Source organism: Hemitrygon akajei, chromosome 2 (genome assembly GCF_048418815.1).
Source record: "Hemitrygon akajei chromosome 2, sHemAka1.3, whole genome shotgun sequence".
In the NCBI taxonomy this organism is placed as follows: domain Eukaryota; kingdom Metazoa; phylum Chordata; class Chondrichthyes; order Myliobatiformes; family Dasyatidae; genus Hemitrygon; species Hemitrygon akajei.
This window is the reverse complement of record NC_133125.1, coordinates 189,947,524-189,962,850: the sequence shown is the minus strand read 5'-3', so window position 1 is coordinate 189,962,850 and position 15,327 is coordinate 189,947,524. Positions and strand designations below refer to the sequence as shown.

The following is a 15,327-nucleotide window of genomic DNA, read 5'->3' as shown; positions in this document are numbered from 1 at the left end:
GGCCGGGTTGTAGGGGTCGGGTCGGCCGGGGTGTCGGGGTAGGGCCGGGGTGTCGGGGTACGGTCGGCCGGGGTGTAGGGGTAGGGCCGGGGTGTCGGGGTACAGTCGGCCGGGGTGTAGGGGTAGGGCCGGGGTGTCGGGGTAGGGCCGGCCGGGGTGTCGGGGTAGGGCCGGCCGGGGTGTCGGGGTAGGGCCGGGGTGTAGGGGTACGGTCGGCCGGGGTGTCGGGGTAGGGCCGGCCGGGGTGTCGGGGTAGGGCCGGGGTGGCGGGGTAGGGTCGGCCGGGGTGTAGGGGTAGGGCCGGCCGGGGTGTAGGGGTAGGGCCGGCCGGGGGTGTCGGGGTATGGTCGGCCGGGGTGTAGGGGTAGGGCCGGCCGGGGTGTCGGGGTAGGGCCGGCCGGGTTGTAGGGGTCGGGTCGGCCGGGGGTGTCGGGGTAGGGCCGGGGTGTCGGGGTACGGTCGGCCGGGGTGTAGGGGTAGGGCCGGGGTGTCGGGGTACGGTCGGCCGGGGTGTAGGGGTAGGGCCGGGGTGTCGGGGTAGGGCCGGCCGGGGTGTCGGGGGTAGTGTCGGCCGGGGTGTAGGGGTAGGGCCGGGGTGTAGGGGTACGGTCGGCCGGGGTGTCGGGGTAGGGCCGGGGTGTCGGGGTACGGTCGGCCGGGGTGTAGGGGTAGGGCCGGGGTGTCGGGGTAGGGCCGTCCGGGGTGTCGGGGTAGGGCCGGCCGGGGGTGTCGGGGTAGGGCCGGGGTGTAGGGGTAGGGTCGTCCGGGGTGTCGGGGTAGGGCCGGGGTGTAGGGGTAGGGCCGGCCGGGGTGTAGGGGTACGGTCGGCCGGGGTGTAGGGGTAGGGTCGGCCAGGGTTAGGGCTAGGGCCGGCCGGGGTGTCGGGGTAGGGCCGTCCGGGGTGTCGGGGTAGGGCCGGCCGGGGTGTCGGGGTAGGGTCGGGGTGTAGGGGTAGGGTCGGCCGGGGTGTCGGGGTAGGGCCGGGGTGTCGGGGTAGGGTCGGCCGGGGTGTCGGGGTAGGGCCGGCCGGGGTGTCGGGGTAGGGTCGGGGTGTCGGGGTACGGTCGGCCGGGGTGTCGGGGTTGGGCCGGGGTGTCGGGGTAGGGTCGGGGTGTCGGGGTATGGTCGGCCGGGGTGTCGGGGTTGGGCCGGGGTGTCGGGGTAGGGTCGGCCGGGGTGTCGGGGTAGAGCCGGGGTGTCGGGGGTACGGTCGGCCGGGGTGTCGGGGTTGGGCCGGGGTGTCAGGGTAGGGTTGGCCGGGGTGTAGGGGTAGGGTCGGCCGGAGTGTCGGGGTTGGGCCGGGGTGTCGGGGTAGGGCCGTCCGGGGTGTCGGGGGTAGGGCCGGCCGGGGTGTCGGGGTAGGGCCGGGGTGTAGGGGTAGGGTCGTCCGGGGTGTCGGGGTAGGGCCGGGGTGTAGGGGTAGGGCCGGCCGGGGTGTAGGGGTACGGTCGGCCGGGGTGTAGGGGTAGGGTCGGCCGGGGTGTAGGGGTACGGTCGGCCGGGGTGTAGGGGTAGGGTCGGCCAGGGTTAGGGCTAGGGCCGGCCGGGGTGTCGGGGTAGGGCCGTCCGGGGTGTCAGGGTAGGGCCGTCCGGGGTGTCGGGGTAGGGCCGGCCGGGGTGTCGGGGTAGGGTCGGGGTGTAGGGGTAGGGTCAGCCGGGGTGTCGGGGTAGGGCCGGGGTGTCGGGGTAGGGTCGGCCGGGGTGTCGGGGTAGGGCCGGCCGGGGTGTCGGGGTAGGGTCGGGGTGTCGGGGTACGGTCGGCCGGGGGTGTCGGGGTAGGGTCGGCCGGGGGTGTCGGGGTAGGGCCGGCCGTGGTGTAGGGGTACGGTCGGCCGGGGTGTCGGGGTAGGGCCGGGGTGTAGGGGTAGGGTCGGCCGGCGTGTCGGGGTAGGGCCGGGGTGTCGGGGTAGGGTCGGCCGGGGTGTCGGGGTATGAGGAGCATGCAAGCTCAAAGGTTTTCAAGTGGTTAAGTCACCCGGACCAGATGGACGACATCCCAGAGTCCTGAGAGAGGTTGCTGAAGAGATAATGGATGCATTGGTTCTGATCTTTCAAGATTCACTTGATTCTGACAAGGTCTCAGAGGACTGAAAGATTGTAAATGTCACTCCCAGAAGGTTAATTTATAGGTTGAGTCTGTGGCAAAGAAGAGAAATGCAACACTGGCATTTATTTCAAGGGGAATAGAATATAAATGCAAGGAGACAATGCTGAGCCTTTATAAGATGTAAGATGTAAAATATAAGATGTACCTCAGGCTGCACTTGGAGTATTGTCAAAAGTTTTGTGTCCCATATTTCAGAAAGGATGTATTGTCATTGGAGAGAGTCCAGAGGAGGCTCACAACGATTATTCCGGGAATGAAGGGGTTAACATATGAGGAGTGTTTGGCAGCTTTGGGCCTGTACTCACTAGAATTTTCTGAACAATGTGGGGGAATCTAATTCAAATCTACCGAATGTTGAAAGGGTGAATGTGGAGAGTGTGTTTCCTATGGTGGTGGTATCCAGGACTAGAGGGCACAGCCTCAAAATTGAGGGGTGACCTTTTAGAACAGATGCGAGCAGGAATTATTTTAGCCAAAGAGTAGTGAATCTGTGGAATGGCTCTGCCACAGGCTGCAGTGAAGGCCAGGTCCATGGGTTTGTTTACGGCAGAAGTTGCTCATTTTCTGATCGTTCTGGGCTTTAAAGGGTACAGTGATAAGGCAGGTGTATGGGATTGAGTGGGATCTGGGATCAGCCATGATGGAATGGCAGAGCAGTGTCGATGGGCTGAATGGCTTACTTCTGATGCTATGTCTTATGTCTATGTCAACTATATCTGGATGATAATGTGGTAAACTGGATCAGCAAATTTGTGAATGACACCAAGATTGGGGATGTACTGGACAGTGAGAAAGATTTTGCAACAGATCTGGACCAGCTGGAAAAATAGCAGCAGCAGATGAAATTCATGCAGACGGATGTGAGGTGTTGCATTTTGGGAGGACCACCCAGGGTAGGTTTTATCCAAGGGGTGATTGATAAGTTCGTGGCCTAAGATCCATTTTCTCAGACAGTGCTTACTTGCAATTTTCAATTATCTGGAACGGAAATACCACAAAAATTACTAACTTCAAACTTTCTGCATGATCACTCAAAGTGTTGAACTGCACGTGCATGTAATGAGAGCTGTATAACTCATCTCCTTCTACCTTAGGCCACGAACTTATCAATCACCCCTCGTACAGTGAGCTGTCGGGCACTGAGGGGTGAGGTAGAGCAAAGGCATCTGTGAACACAGGTCCAGAATTCATTGTTACTGGTGTCACAGTTGGATAGGTTTGGAAAGAAAGCTTTGGCATATGGCTTTGAAATATCAAAGTACTGAGAGCAAGAGTTGCGATGCCATGTTGAAGTTGAATGAGATGGTGAGGCCTAATTTCAACTGTTGTGTGCAGTTTTGATCACCTCCCTACAGGAAAGTTGCAAATGCTGTTGAAAGAGCACAGAGAATGAAAGAGCAAAGGATATTGGTGGGACTTGAGGAATTTAGTTGTAGGGAATGGTTGAATAGGTTAGGACTTCAATCCCTAGATTTTAGAAGAATGAGGGGAAACTACGAGGGGTATAAAGAGTGTAAATGCAAGCAGCCTTTTCCATTGAGGTTGAGTGAGACTAGAACTAGAGGTGAAAGGTGAAATGTTTAAGAGGAACATGGGGGCAACTTCTTGAGAGTGTGGAATGTGCAGCTAGCACAAGTGGAGGATGCGATTTAAATTTCAAGGTTTAAGTGAATATTGGATGGTAGGTGTATGAATGGCCATATGGTGCGGGTTCAGGTTGATGGGACTGGGCGTATAAACGGTTCGGCAGAGACTAGATGGGTTGAGTGGCCTGTTTCTGTGCTGTACATTTCCATGACTCTATGTCTCTAAATATCAAGCAGAATAGACAAAAGGATGTTGTGTACTTTGATTTTCAGAAGGCCTGTGGTATTACACAGGGGATACTGTATGGAGAGAGCATTGGCTGATTGCCAGGAGGTGAAGAGTATGACTAGCGGTTTTCCACAGGGGTCTGTGGTGGGACCGCTGCTTATAATGTTGCATGTCAACGATTTGGATGATGGAATTGTTGGATTTGTGGCCACATCTGCAGCTAATGTGAAGATAGTTTGAGAGGCAGGGAGACCTCAGGAGGATTTAGATGGTTTAGGAGAATAGGCAAATAACTGGTGGTGTTGGTAAATCATGCATCTTGGTAGAAGGAATGAAAGTGGCGAGATAATTCAAAAATGTGATGTGGAAGGGGACTTGGGAGCCCTTCTGCAGGATAACTTGTAGGTTGAGTCAGTGATGACAAAGGCAATTGTGATGATAGTGTTCATTTTGAGAGGGCTGGAATACTGTAATGCTGACGCCTCACTTTGAATATCGTGAGCAGTTTTGGGTCCCTCGTCGAAGGTAGGATGAGGTGACGTTGGGAAGATTCATGAGAATGATTCCAGGAGTGAAATGCATGAGGAGCAGTTGATGGCTCTGGGCCTGTACTCGCATCAGTTTAGAAGAATGGGGTGTGAGGGGTGTAATCTCATTGAAACCTATCGAATGTAGAAAGGTCTAGGTAGAGTAGGTGGGGGAGCCTGGGACCAAGGTGCACAGCCTCAGAATAAAGGGACATCCATTTAGAACAGAGAAGAAGAGGAATTTCTTCAGCCAGAGGAAGGTTAGTCTGTGTGATTCATTACCGTGGAAGCGTAGTCACTGGGTATTTCTAAAGCGGAGATTGATCAGCTCTTGATTTGCCAGGCTGTCAAAGGTTACGGGGAGAAGGCAGGAGAATGGGTTTCAGAGGGAAATGGATAAGCCATGATGAAGTGATGGAGCAGACCCAATGGGCAGAATGGCCCAATACTGCTCCCATGTCTTTTTCAGTTCAGTTCAGTTCAGTTTCAGTTTATTGTCGTTTAGAAACCACAAATGCAATGCAGTTAAAAAATGAGACAACGTTCTCCAGAATGATATCACAAAAGCACATGACAAAACAGACTACACCAGAAAATCCACATAACGTTTGGTAATCCCCAAATCCAGAGTCCGGAGAGGCTGCCATGTACTAATGTTGCGCTACCATCTTAGCGCGTTCCCCGGAAAGGAGCTCCAAACCCACGAGACAAAACAAGACTACCCAGACACACCAAGTCAGAAGACCAACTCTCCCACCCAACAAACCAAAAACTAAAGCTACAAAACCTACACAAAACCACATAGTTACATATAATTAACATATAGTTACAATAGTGCAGACTATATCATAATTGATTTAAAAAAAACAGACCATGGGCACAGTAAAAATAGTCCAAAGATGTTAAAAGATTATAAGTTCAAAAGAAACCACCACACAGTTTCCACAAGTCTTCAGGGTCCCGATAGACTCGTCATCCCACGCCAGCAGCAGAAGGGAATACCCCCGCTATGGGCTTCCACAGCACCGGACTCAGCCTCGCAGACACAGCACTCAATGAAAGCGCTGTTGGACCCAGCGTCGCAGACACAGCATACAGTGAAAGCGCCCCGACTGCAGCGGACTCCGAGTCCGTCGAACCTCCGAGCCTCCGACCATCCCCTCCGGCACAACCTCTCTGAGCACGATCCTCTACCAAGCGCACTATGACGCCCCGCCAATGGCCACCGGCAACACGACCCCGAGGACTGGGGGCCTGTTCTTCTCAGCAGAGACCCGGACCTCACAACAGCAGCAGTAATGAAAAAGGCCTTCCTGGAGAAATCCAGATGTTCCTCCGTGCTCCACATCTGTTTTTCATCCAATTAGGATTGTGCACGGCACCCTGCTTAACAAATAACAGATATCAGCTCCGGAGCGGCCGCTGCAAACTGCGTCGTGCCGCCATCTTGGCTTCCAACTGCAACGAATAAAAATGTGGCTAATCAAACACTCCAACACAACTCCCCCCACCCACCAAACTCTGACTCTAAACTGAAAGTCTGAAGTGTCAGCACTGCTCCTATTGAGACCTGCTGACACGTCGCATGCCAACACCGCTCTGCCTCCACCTGGTAACAGAATCCGCCTGCCATTCATACCAGACTCGTTACCTGCAGCCTATTAAACCCCAGTTTTCATCCACAGTCCTTATCAAACCAGCCGACCTTAACCAGTTGCTCCGAGCTTTTGCCCTCCCTGCCTAAAGTTTTCCTCAGTGCCTGTTGTGTTTATTTTCTGTGCTCTCTTGGTTTGTGGCCCCCTCATGGCTTGTTACTTTATGGTTATTTAAGTTGCCCTTCATGGCTGAATCATTTCCGCTGCTCTGCTTTTGGGTGAATCCTCCTCTATGTTTCCTGCTTCGTCCTTGGGCACTGGGGCGATGCTGGATTTGATCACTGCCCCCACTGACGCTGCCCTCTTGCCGCAGGTCCATCTGCTTGCCGTGCACACCAGAGACAACTCGCGCCTTGCGCAAGCCTCACCCCAAGACCAAGTGCATTGATCACGGTAAGGAGAGGGCGGAACTCCCCAAGGCTGGAGCGTGTTCAGTTGGGTCCCAGTGCCTGTGGGAAGGCATGGCTTGGGTACATTTGCAGAAGAGAGTGAGTGTGAGTGAGAGAGAGGAGGGATTGGAGCGAGAGATAAGAGGGCAGAGGGAGCGAGTTGGGGAAATGGAAAGGGGTGTGAGTGTGCACTTGTTCGCCTAGTTTTGGGGTATTGCAATGTTTCTGGCTTCCCTCTCTGCAGGGACCTACCGAGGGGAGGGGATGGGTTTGCAGTGGCAAGGGGGGTAACATCTGCCTAATTCCTGGTGTCTCACAGAGAGGCTACTCCTGCCCACTGACCAGCTAGTTCAGGCTAGCTTTGTGAAGCGGAACCGAGCAACGACCAGGAAAGAGACACAAGGACACGTGACAATCAAAACTATCGAAGGGGTATGTGAAAGTCAACAATGACCTTGAGATTTCCCATGCATGTTGACAGGGTGGTTAAGAGGGTGTATGGTATGCTGGGGGTATTCCTTTCAAGAACTGTGAGATAATGTTGGAACTCAATAAAACTCTTGTTAGACCACACTTGGAATATTGTCACAAGCATGAGAAAATCTGCAGATGCTGAAAATTCAAAAAAATAAATAACACAAAATTTTGGAGAAGCTCAGCAGGCTAGGCAGCATCTATGGAAAAGAGTAAATAGTCAACGTTTCAAGCCAAGACCCTTCATCAGGATTGGAATGGAAGAGAAGTGAGACGGTTTAATATGAGAGGAGCAAGTTTTTTTTTTACACTGGGAGTGATAGGTGCTTAGAATCTGCTGCCTGGGGTGGTGAGAGGCAGAACCATTTGGGACTTTTAGGTGACATTTAGTGAATGTGGGGGAAATAGAAGGCTATGGACATTGTGTAGGGGGAGGGGAGGGGTAGTTTCATTGCCCATTTGGTTACTAATTTAATTGGATCTGTGGCACAACATTATAGGCCAAAGGGCCTGTTTCTCTGTTCCGGTCTATGTTCTAACCCCTGGATTGAAATGACTAATGATTCCCCGGCAACTGGGAAGGTGCTAGGACTGAGCTGAGTTGTGTTGAGAGGGCGTCATGATTCCAAGCAGATGAGCTGCTGTCCAAGCCTGAGTGATTGTAGGACCAACGCTTGTCACCAGCACAAGAAGTTCTGCGGATGCTGGAAATCCAAGCCACACCAAACGCTGGAGAAGCCTCTGCAGGCCAGGCAGCGTCTATGGAAAAGAATGAACAGTCGATGTTTCAGACTGAGAACCTTCATCAGGACTGGAAAAAATGAGAAGTTAGAGTAAGAAGGTGGGGGAGGGGTGGAGGAAGTACAAAGAGGTAGGAGATAGGTGGAACTGGGAGGGGGAGGGAAGGGGTGAAGTAAAGAGCTGGGAAGTTGATTAGTGAAAGAGATAAAGGGCCGGAGAAGGGGAAATCTAATAGGAGGGGATAGAAGGCTATAGAAGAAGGGAAATGAGGAGGGAGGTGATGGGCAGGTAAGCAGATGCAGTGAGAGATGGAAATAGGAATGATGAGGGGGGCAATTCGAGAAGTTTAAAAAATGGATGCTCATGTCATCATGTTGGAGGGTACCCAAACTGAATATAAGGTGTTGTTCCTCCAACCTGAGTGTGGCCTCATCGTGGAAGTAGACGTGGCCATGGACTGACATGTTGGAATAAGAATGGGAAATAGAATTAAAATGGTGGCCACCAGGAGATCCCGCTTTTTCTGGTGGACAGAGTGTAGGTGCTCGCCAAATCGGTCTCCCAGTCTACCTTTGGTCCTACAGGAGGCCACACCGGGAGCACTGGTCACAGTATATGATCCCAAAAGGCTCAGAGGTGAAGTGTCACCTCACCTGGAAGGACTGTCTGGGGCCCTGAATGGTAGTCAGGGAGGAGGTGTAGGGGCAGATGTAGCACTTGTTCCGCTTGCAAGGACAAATGGCAGGAGGGAGATCAGTGGAGAGGGACAAATGGACAAGGGAGTTGTGTAGGGAGCGATCCCTTGGAAAGTGGAAAGTGGTGGTTGGCAGGGGTGTGGGGGGGGGGGGTGGTGGTGGGATCCCATTGGAGGTGACAGAAGTTATAAATCCACGCTTTCAGTGGCTGGTTCTTCGCCTTTCTCAAATCTGGCATGGATCAGAAGGTTGCCCTTCTATAGACTACAGAGCCTGCTGTTTCCAACACTGGCAGGCACAGACCGCGATCCCTGCTGCCGATGTCCCAACCAGATTCAGAACCCAGACTCCACTGCCATCAACGACTTCGGCCACCTTCAAAGCACCTCTTGCGCAACCGCCAACTCCGACTTCAGCCTGGAACTTACCACAGCACCTCCAGCCCAGAACTTTACGTGCTGACACTGGACCCTCTGTCTCTCTCAGGTCCCACCATCAGCTCTCGGGTCCTCAGAGACTCTGTCTTCCTCCCACCCCACCTTTCCAGTACTCCCCTCTCCTCGCACTACTAACCCTCTTCCCCTCCTACCTACATCCGTGACATAACACACTCTGGATCTTTTCAATAACTTTAAGTTCCCTGGCCCTGACTGCGTCACTACACCTGTGAGTCTGTTGGGGTTATCTACTGTATCCAGTGCTCCCGGTGTGGCCTCCTGTATATCAATAAGACCCACCGTAGATTGGGAGACCACTTCGCCAAGCATCTATGCTCCATCTGCCAGAAAAAAAGCACGATCTCCCTCTGGCCACCCATTTCAATTCTACTTCCCATTTCCATTCCCATATGTCATTCCCTGGCCTCCACTACTGACGTGATAAGGCCATACTCCAGTTGGAGAAGCAACACCTTATATTATGGGTAGCCTCCAATTTGATGGCAAGAACATCGATTTCTTGAACCTCCAGTAATTTCCCTTTCCTCTTCACCATACCCCATTCCCATTTTCCTCTCTCACCTTATCTCCTTGCCTGCCCATCATCTCCCTCTGATGCACCTCCCTCTTCCCTTTCTTCCATGGTTTTCTACCCTTTCCTATCAGATTACCCCTTCTCCAGCCCTTTATCTCTTTCACCAATCAACTTCCCCCCATTTGCTTCACCATTCTCCCTCTTCCTATCACCTACCCACTTATACTTCCTTCGTCCCTCCACCCTGCCTTCTCATCTTTTTTTCCAGTCTTAAAGACCATAAGGCCAGAATACAGGAGCAGAATTAGGCCGTTGGGCCCATCAATTCTGCTCCGCCATTCAATCATGCCTGATCCCTTTTGCCCTCCTCAGCTCCACTGCCCAGACTTCTCCCCGTAAACTTTGATGCAGTGGGCAATCAAGAACCGAGCAATCTCTGCCTTAAATACACCCGATGACCTGGCCTCCACAGCTGCCTGTAGTAACAAACTCCACAAATTCACCATCCTCTATCTGAAGAAATTTCACCACATCTCTGTTTTAAATGGACACCTCTCCATCCTGATGCTGTGCCTACTTGTCCAAGAAATATCTAGTCTGTCTTGGCCTTCCAACATTCGAAAGGTTTCAGTGAGTTCCTCCTTTTAATTTCCAGAGAATATAGGCCCAGAGTTATCAAACGTTCCTCGTATGATAACCGTTTCATCCCTGGAATCATTCTTGTGAACCTCCTCTGAATCCTCTCCAATGCCAGCACATCTTTTCTTAGACAACTGTTCACAATACTCAAGGTGAGGTTTCACCAGTGCCTTATATGCATCACATCTCTCTGTTGTATTCAAGACCTCTTGAAATGAATGCTAACATTGCATTTGCCTTCCTCACCATCGACACAACCTGCAAGTAACCTTTAGGGTGTTCTGCACAAGGACTCCCAACTCCCTCTGCATCTCAGATTTTTGGATTTTCTCCCCATTTAGAAAATAGTCTGCACATTTATAACTTTTTCTAAAGTGCATGACCATGCATTTTCCAACATTGTATTTCATTTGCTACTTTCTTGCCCATTCTCCAAATCTGTCCAAGTCCTCCAGCAGCCTACCTGTTTGCTCAACACTATCTACACCTTTCTATCCTGATGCTGTGCCTTCTTGTTCAAGAAATATCTACTATGTCTAGGCCTTTCAACTTTCAAAACTTCACCTCCACAAAACTTTGTATCATCTGCAAACTTGGCAACAAAGCCATCTATTGCATCATCTAAATCATTGATATACAGCATAAAAAGAAGTGGTCCCAACACCAACCCCTGTTGAACACCACTAGTCACTGGCAGCCAACCAGAAAAGGATCCTTTTATTCCCACTCACTGCCTCCTACCAATCAGCCAATGCTCTGACCATGCCAATAACTTTTCTGTATTACCATGGGTTCTTAACTTGATAAGCAGTCACATGTGTTGCTTCTTCTCAAAGGCCTTCTGAAAATTCAAATGTACAACATTTACTGCATCCCTTTTATCTGTCCTACTTGTAATCTCCTCAAAGAATTCCAACAGGTTCGTCAGGCAAGATTTCTCCTGAAGGAAACCATGCTGACTTTGACCCAGTGTCACTAAGTACTTCATCACCTCATCCTTAACAATTGACACCAACATTTTCCCCACCACTGAGGTCAGGCTAACTGGTCTATAATTTCCTTTCTGCTGCCTCCCTCCTTTCTTAAAGGGTGAAATGACAGTTGCAGTTTTCTAGTCCTCTGGCACCATGCCAGAGTCCAAACATTTTTGAAACATCATTACTAATACCTCCACAGTCTCTGCCGCTACCTCATTCAAAACCCTATGGTGCAGTTCATCTGCTCCAGGTGACATGTACCTTTAGGTCTTTCAGCACTTTGAGCAACATCTCCTTTGTAATAGTAACTGCACCCACTTCTCTTCCTCACACACTACAACATGAGGCACACTGCTAGTGTCTTCCACAGTGAAGACTGATACAAAATACTCATTTAGTTCATCTGCCATCTCCGTGTCCCCAATTATTATTTCTCCGGCCTCATTTTCTAGTGGTCCTATATTCACTCTCATCTCTCTTTTTTTTTAATGTACTTGAAAAAGCTTTTACTATCCACAGTGATATTATTTGTTAGCTTGCTCTCATATTTCAAATCCCCAGGTACAGATGGTCTGCATCCTAGGGTACTAAAGGAGGTGGCCCTGGAAATTGCGGATGCATTGGTAATCATTTTCCAATGTTCCTTAGATTCAAGATCAGTTCCTGAGGATTGGAGAATGGCTAATGTTATCCCACTTTTTAAGAAAGGAGGGAGGGAGAAAACGGAGAACTATCGTCCTGTCAGCCTAACATCAGTAGTGGGGAAGATGCTACCGTCCATTATTAAAGATGAAATAGTGGCATATCTAGATAGCAGTAATAGGACTGGGCCGAGCCAGCATGGATTTACCAAGGGCAAATCATGCTTGACTAATCTATTGGAGTTTTTCGAGGATGTAACCAGAAAGTTAGACAAGGGAGATCCAGTGGATGTAGTGTATCTCGATTTTCAGAAGGCATTTGATAAGGTCCCACATAGGAGATTGGTGGGTAAAATCAGAGCTCATGGCATTGGGGGTAAGATATTGACATGGATAGAAAACTGGTTGGCAGATAGAAAGCAAAGTGTAACGGTGAATGGGTGTTTCTTGGAATGGCAGGTGGGGTGCCACAGGGCTCGGTATTGGGACCACAGCTGTTTACGATTTACATCAATGATTTAGATGAAGGCATTGAGAATAACATCAGCAAGTTTGCTGATGATACTAAGCTGGGTGGCAGTGTGACATGTGATGAGGATGTTAGGAGAATTCAGGGTGACTTGGATAGGCTGAGTGAGTGGGCAGATACTTGGAAGATGACGTTTAATGTGAATAAGTGTGAGGTTATCCACTTTGGGGGTAAGAACAGGAAGGCAGATTATTATCTGAACGGTGTAGAGTTAGGTAAGGGAGAAATACAAAGAGATCTAGGAGTCCTTGTTCATCAGTCACTGAAGGTGAATGAGCAAGTGCAGCAGACAGTGAAGAAGGCTAATGGAATGTTGGCCTTTATTACAAAGGGAATTGAGTACAAGAGCAAGGAAATTGTTTTGCATTTGTACAGGGCCCTGGTGAGACCACACCTGGAGTATTGTGTGCAGTTTTGGTCTCCAGGGTTAAGGAAGGACATCCTGGCTGTAGAGGAAGTGCAGCGTAGATTCACGAGGTTAATTCCTGGGATGTCCGGACTGTCTTACGCAGAGAGGTTAGAGAGACTGGGCTTGTACATGCTGGAATTAAGGAGATTGAGAGGGGATCTGATTGCAGCATATAAGATTATTAAGGGATTGGACAAGGTAGAGGCAGGAAAAATGTTCCAGATGCTGGGAGAGTCCAGTACCAGAGGGCATGGTTTGAGAATAAGGGGTAGGTCATTTAGGACAGAGTTAAGGAAAAACTTCTTCTCCCAGAGAATTGTGGGGGGTCTGGAATGCACTGCCTCAGAAGGCAGTGGAGGCCAAGTCTCTGGATGCTTTCAAGAAGGAGCTAGATAGGTATCTTATGGATAGGGGAATCAAGGGAAATGGGGACAAGGCAGGAACCGGGTATTGATAGTAGATGATCAGCCATGATCTCAGAATGGCGGTGCAGGCTTGAAGGGCCGAATGGTCTACTTCTGCACCTATTGTTTATTGTCTATATTTCATCTTTTCCATAAGACCGTAAGACAAAGGAGTAGAAGTCGGCCATTCGGCCCATCAAGTCTGCTCTGCCATTTTATCATGAGCTGATCCATTCTCCCATTTAGTCCCACTCTCCCACCTTCTCACCATAACCGTTGATGGCCTGGCTACTCATATCCACTGCCGCCCGTGGCAACAAATTCCACAAATTCACCACCGTTTGGCTAAAAATAATTTCTTCGCATCTCTGTTCCGAATGGGTGCCCTTCAATCCTTGTTATGCCCTCTCGTACTAGACTCCCCCACCATGGGAAACAACTTTGCCACATCCACTCTGTCCATGCCTTTTAACAATCAAAATGTTTCTGTGAGGTTCCCCCTCATTCTTTAAATTCCAAGGAGTACAGTCCACGAGCAGTCAAACGTTCCTCATATGTTAACTCTCTCATTCCCGGAATTATTCTAGTGAATCTTCTCTGAACCCTCTTCAACATCAGCACATCCTTTCTTAAATAAGGAGCCCAAAACTGCACACAGTACTCCAAGTGAGGTCTTACCAGTGCCTTATAGAGCCTCAACATCACATCCCTGCTCCTATACTCTATTCCTCTGGAAATGAATGCCAACATTGCATTCGCCTTCTTCACCACCGACTCAACCTGGAGGTTAACCTTAAGGGCATCCTGCACGAGAATTCCCAGGTCTCGTTGCATCTCAGAACTTTGAATTCTCTTCCCATTTAAATAATAGTCTGCCCGTTTACTTCTTCTACCAAAGTGCATGACCATACACTTTCCAACATTGTATTTCATTTGCCACTTCTTTGCCTATTCCCCCAATCTATCCAAGTCTCTCTGCAGACTCTCTGTTTCCTCAGCACTACCGGCCCCTCCACCTATCTTTGTAACATCAGCAAACTGAGCCACAAAGCCATCTATTCCATAATCCAAATCGTTGATATACAACGTAAAAAGAAGTGGCCCCAACACGGACCCCTGTGGAACACCACTGGTAACCGGCAGCCAACCAAAATGGGATCCCTTTATTCCCACTTTCTGTTTCCTGCCAATCAGCCAACGCTCTATCCACATATGTAACTTTCCCGTAATTCCATGGGGTCTTATCTTGTTTAGCAGCCTCATGTGCAGCACCTTGTCAAAGGCCTTCTGAAAATCCAAATCACAACATCCACCGCATCTCCCTTGTCTAGCCTACTTGTAATTTCCTCAAGAAATTGCACTAGGTTTGTCAGGCAGGATTTTCCTTTAAGGAAACCATGCTGAGTGTGGCCTATCTTGCCATAAGCCTCCTGGTACTCCGTAACCTCATCCTTGACAATCGACTCCAACAACTTCCCAACCACCGATGTCAAGCTAACAGGTCTATAATTTCCTTTTTGCTTCCTTGCCCCCTTCTTAAATAGCAGAGTGACATTTGCAATCTTCCAGTCCTCTGGAACCATGCCATTTCCTCCTAATGATTCTTTTATTTGTTCTCTGTAGATTTTTTAAAGCTTCCCAATCCTCTATTTTCCCACTAACTTTAGCTTATTGTACGCCCTCTCGTTTGCTGTTACATTAGCTTTGATTTCCCTTGTCAATCATGGTTGTACTATTTTGCCATTTGAGTATTTCTTTGTTTTTGGAATACATCTATCTGGCACCGTCTCTCATTTTTCCCAGAAACTGTCAGTATCCCTACCAGCAGCTCCTTCCAATTTACTTCTCTCATACCACTGTAATTTCCTTTACTCCACTGAAATACTGCTTCGTCAGACTTCACTTTCTCCCTACCAAATTTCAAGTTGAATTCAGTCAGATTGTGATCACTGCCTCATGAGGGTTCTTTAACCTAATCTCCTCATGTTTATTACATGACACCCAATCCAGTATAGCTGATACCCTGGTAGCCTCAAAGACAAACTGCTCTAAAAAGCCATCTCTTCAAATTCAACAAATTCACTCTCTTGAGATGCATTACCAACCCGATTTTCCCAATCTACTTGCATGTTGAAATCTCCCATGACTATCATAACTACCATACTCTTCTGACATGACTTTTCTATTTCCCATTGTGGTTTGTATTCCACATCCCAGCCATTGCTGGGAGGCCTGTATATAACTGCCATCAGGGTCCTGTTACCCTTGCAGTTTCTTAACTCAACCCACAAGGATTCAACATCTTCCGATCCTATGTCACATCATTCTACCCATTTGATGCCATTCTTTACCA

General features: G+C 49.8%; 1 protein-coding gene across 1 annotated transcript in view; it reads left to right on the top strand.

Moving 5' to 3' along the window:
• LOC140719223 (complement factor B-like) overlaps positions 1–15,327 on the top strand; it is a 231,626-nt gene that overhangs the window by 198,957 nt on the left and 17,342 nt on the right. The window contains exons 14-15 of the mRNA XM_073033681.1: positions 6,418–6,497; positions 6,813–6,925. Of these exons, the coding sequence (XP_072889782.1) occupies positions 6,418–6,497; positions 6,813–6,925 (193 nt within the window). The remainder of the gene's footprint in view (positions 1–6,417; positions 6,498–6,812; positions 6,926–15,327) is intronic.